Source organism: Microtus ochrogaster, linkage group LG3 (genome assembly GCF_000317375.1).
Source record: "Microtus ochrogaster isolate Prairie Vole_2 linkage group LG3, MicOch1.0, whole genome shotgun sequence".
Classification (NCBI taxonomy): Eukaryota; Metazoa; Chordata; class Mammalia; order Rodentia; family Cricetidae; genus Microtus; species Microtus ochrogaster.
The window spans coordinates 32,463,642-32,465,349 of record NC_022029.1 but is presented as its reverse complement, the minus strand read 5'-3'; the positions used below and the strand labels follow the sequence as shown (position 1 = coordinate 32,465,349).

At 52.2% G+C, this 1,708-nt stretch overlaps 1 protein-coding gene across 1 annotated transcript in view; it reads right to left on the bottom strand.

The window, feature by feature from the left end:
* Positions 1-1,708, bottom strand: part of Haao (3-hydroxyanthranilate 3,4-dioxygenase) — a 15,128-nt gene that overhangs the window by 12,430 nt on the left and 990 nt on the right. The window contains exon 2 of the mRNA XM_005360743.2: positions 359-437. Within this exon, the coding sequence (XP_005360800.1) occupies positions 359-437 (79 nt within the window). The remainder of the gene's footprint in view (positions 1-358; positions 438-1,708) is intronic.

Sequence of the window (1,708 nt, the reverse complement as noted above, 5' to 3'; positions counted from 1 at the left end):
GCCTGGCTTCTGGAATCAGAATACAATGGAATCCCCCAGGGTTTGTGTCTCATATGCGAGACCAATCATGTGTATCCAGGTTGAAAGAGAAGTATCATTAGTATAGACCTCCACATGTCCATGAAAGTGGAGACCCCACAGCAAGAGCCTGTCAATCACAGGGCCTCTCCAGTAGAGTTCCCGGAGCACAAGGCAATCAAAGGTACACCTGCAGACACCCCAATTTTAAGGCAGCCATTTTTCCTTCCTGTGCAGTCATATTTGCTCTTCTCTGGGCCGCTCGCTCTAGCGCTGGGATGGAAGTGTCTGCTCCCCCAGAAGTGCAGCAGGATGGCAAGGGCAAGCATGCACAACCTACCTCCTCACCCTCCTCGATGTGATAATCCTTCCTGGTGTTGGGGCCTCCCACGAACATGATTTTGAGCTGCTCCTGGTGCCTGCGGTAAAGAGGCAAGAACAGGACCTGAATCAACTCCTGCGAATGAGAGGAGGAGAACAGGGACCTTTGGGTGCAGGAGGAGGCCTGGTGCATGCATCTGGGGAAGGACAGACCCCCCCCCTTCACAGCCAGGTTGTTCCTCATGCATTTAAGTGTCACTGTGTGTGGTTGTGTGTCTCCATGCCAGGCATGGCACAGACTCCGTGAAAACTCAGCCCTTCCACTGATAGATGATTACCGCCAAGGCCTGTTCATACTGACTGACATCCCCTTTCCCAAGAATCTTATTTCTACAAGGAAGACATCTTGTCAGTTTGCTTCCTGCCGATTCTCCAAAGTCCAGCGCATCATGGTGTTCAACAAATATCTCCTGGTTGAATAAAGGGAGGTCCTGATTGTTATGATTGACCTAGGAGTTCTAGAGGGCTGGAAGGCTGGGGCAGGGCTGGAGGTGAGGGAGTCACTACTGACCAGAGTGACATGGACAGATTCAGAGTCTCTCATTCACACTCCTCCAACTCCTCCTTGTCCTCTCAAGGCTATGCCTTGAGAGACTAAAGACAGGGATGAAGTGGAGGAAGGCAGCAAAAATGATAAATCTCCAAGCTAGAGGGGATGGCAGAGGTAGAAGAGAGAGAGGAGAGAGGCTTCAAGGGGAGGTAACGGTTAGCTACGGGGTATTGCGTAGTGACCAAGGGTGTCCGTGGACTTTGTAGTCAAACTGTTTTTGGGCTTGCGTGTGGACTCTGTCCCTTGCTAGCTCTGTGACACTGGGGAAAGTTACTTATTACATCCCACCCCATGTGGGCGGCTGTGAGAACTCAATGAGATGATGTGTATAGACTTGGCCTAATCCTCCTGTCCGAGGGTAAGTGGCTGTAGCTGTCTCAGTTAGGACATCACCCATTGGAAATGACTTAAAGACACACAAATATGGGGATCACTGGGGTGGGGGTTTAGGGAGCTCGGCTGTGGAGATGAGGGAGGGGGAGGACGGTGATGGAGGGGCAAGTCTGAGCTGAAAGGCAGAGTGAACAGGTCAGTAAGAAGGCCTGGGAGGGCCTGAAGAACTCCCATGGTTAGGGGTGTAACTCAGTTTGGAAAAGTGCTTGCTTAGCATATGAGAACCCCTGCGGTCCTACCCCCAGCACCTCAGAAAGAGCACTTGGACGGCCGGTGGTGGCGCACGCCTTTAATCCCAGCACTCGGGAGGCATAGGCAGGCGGATCTCTGTGAGTTCGAGACCAGCCTGGTCTACAAGAGCTAGTT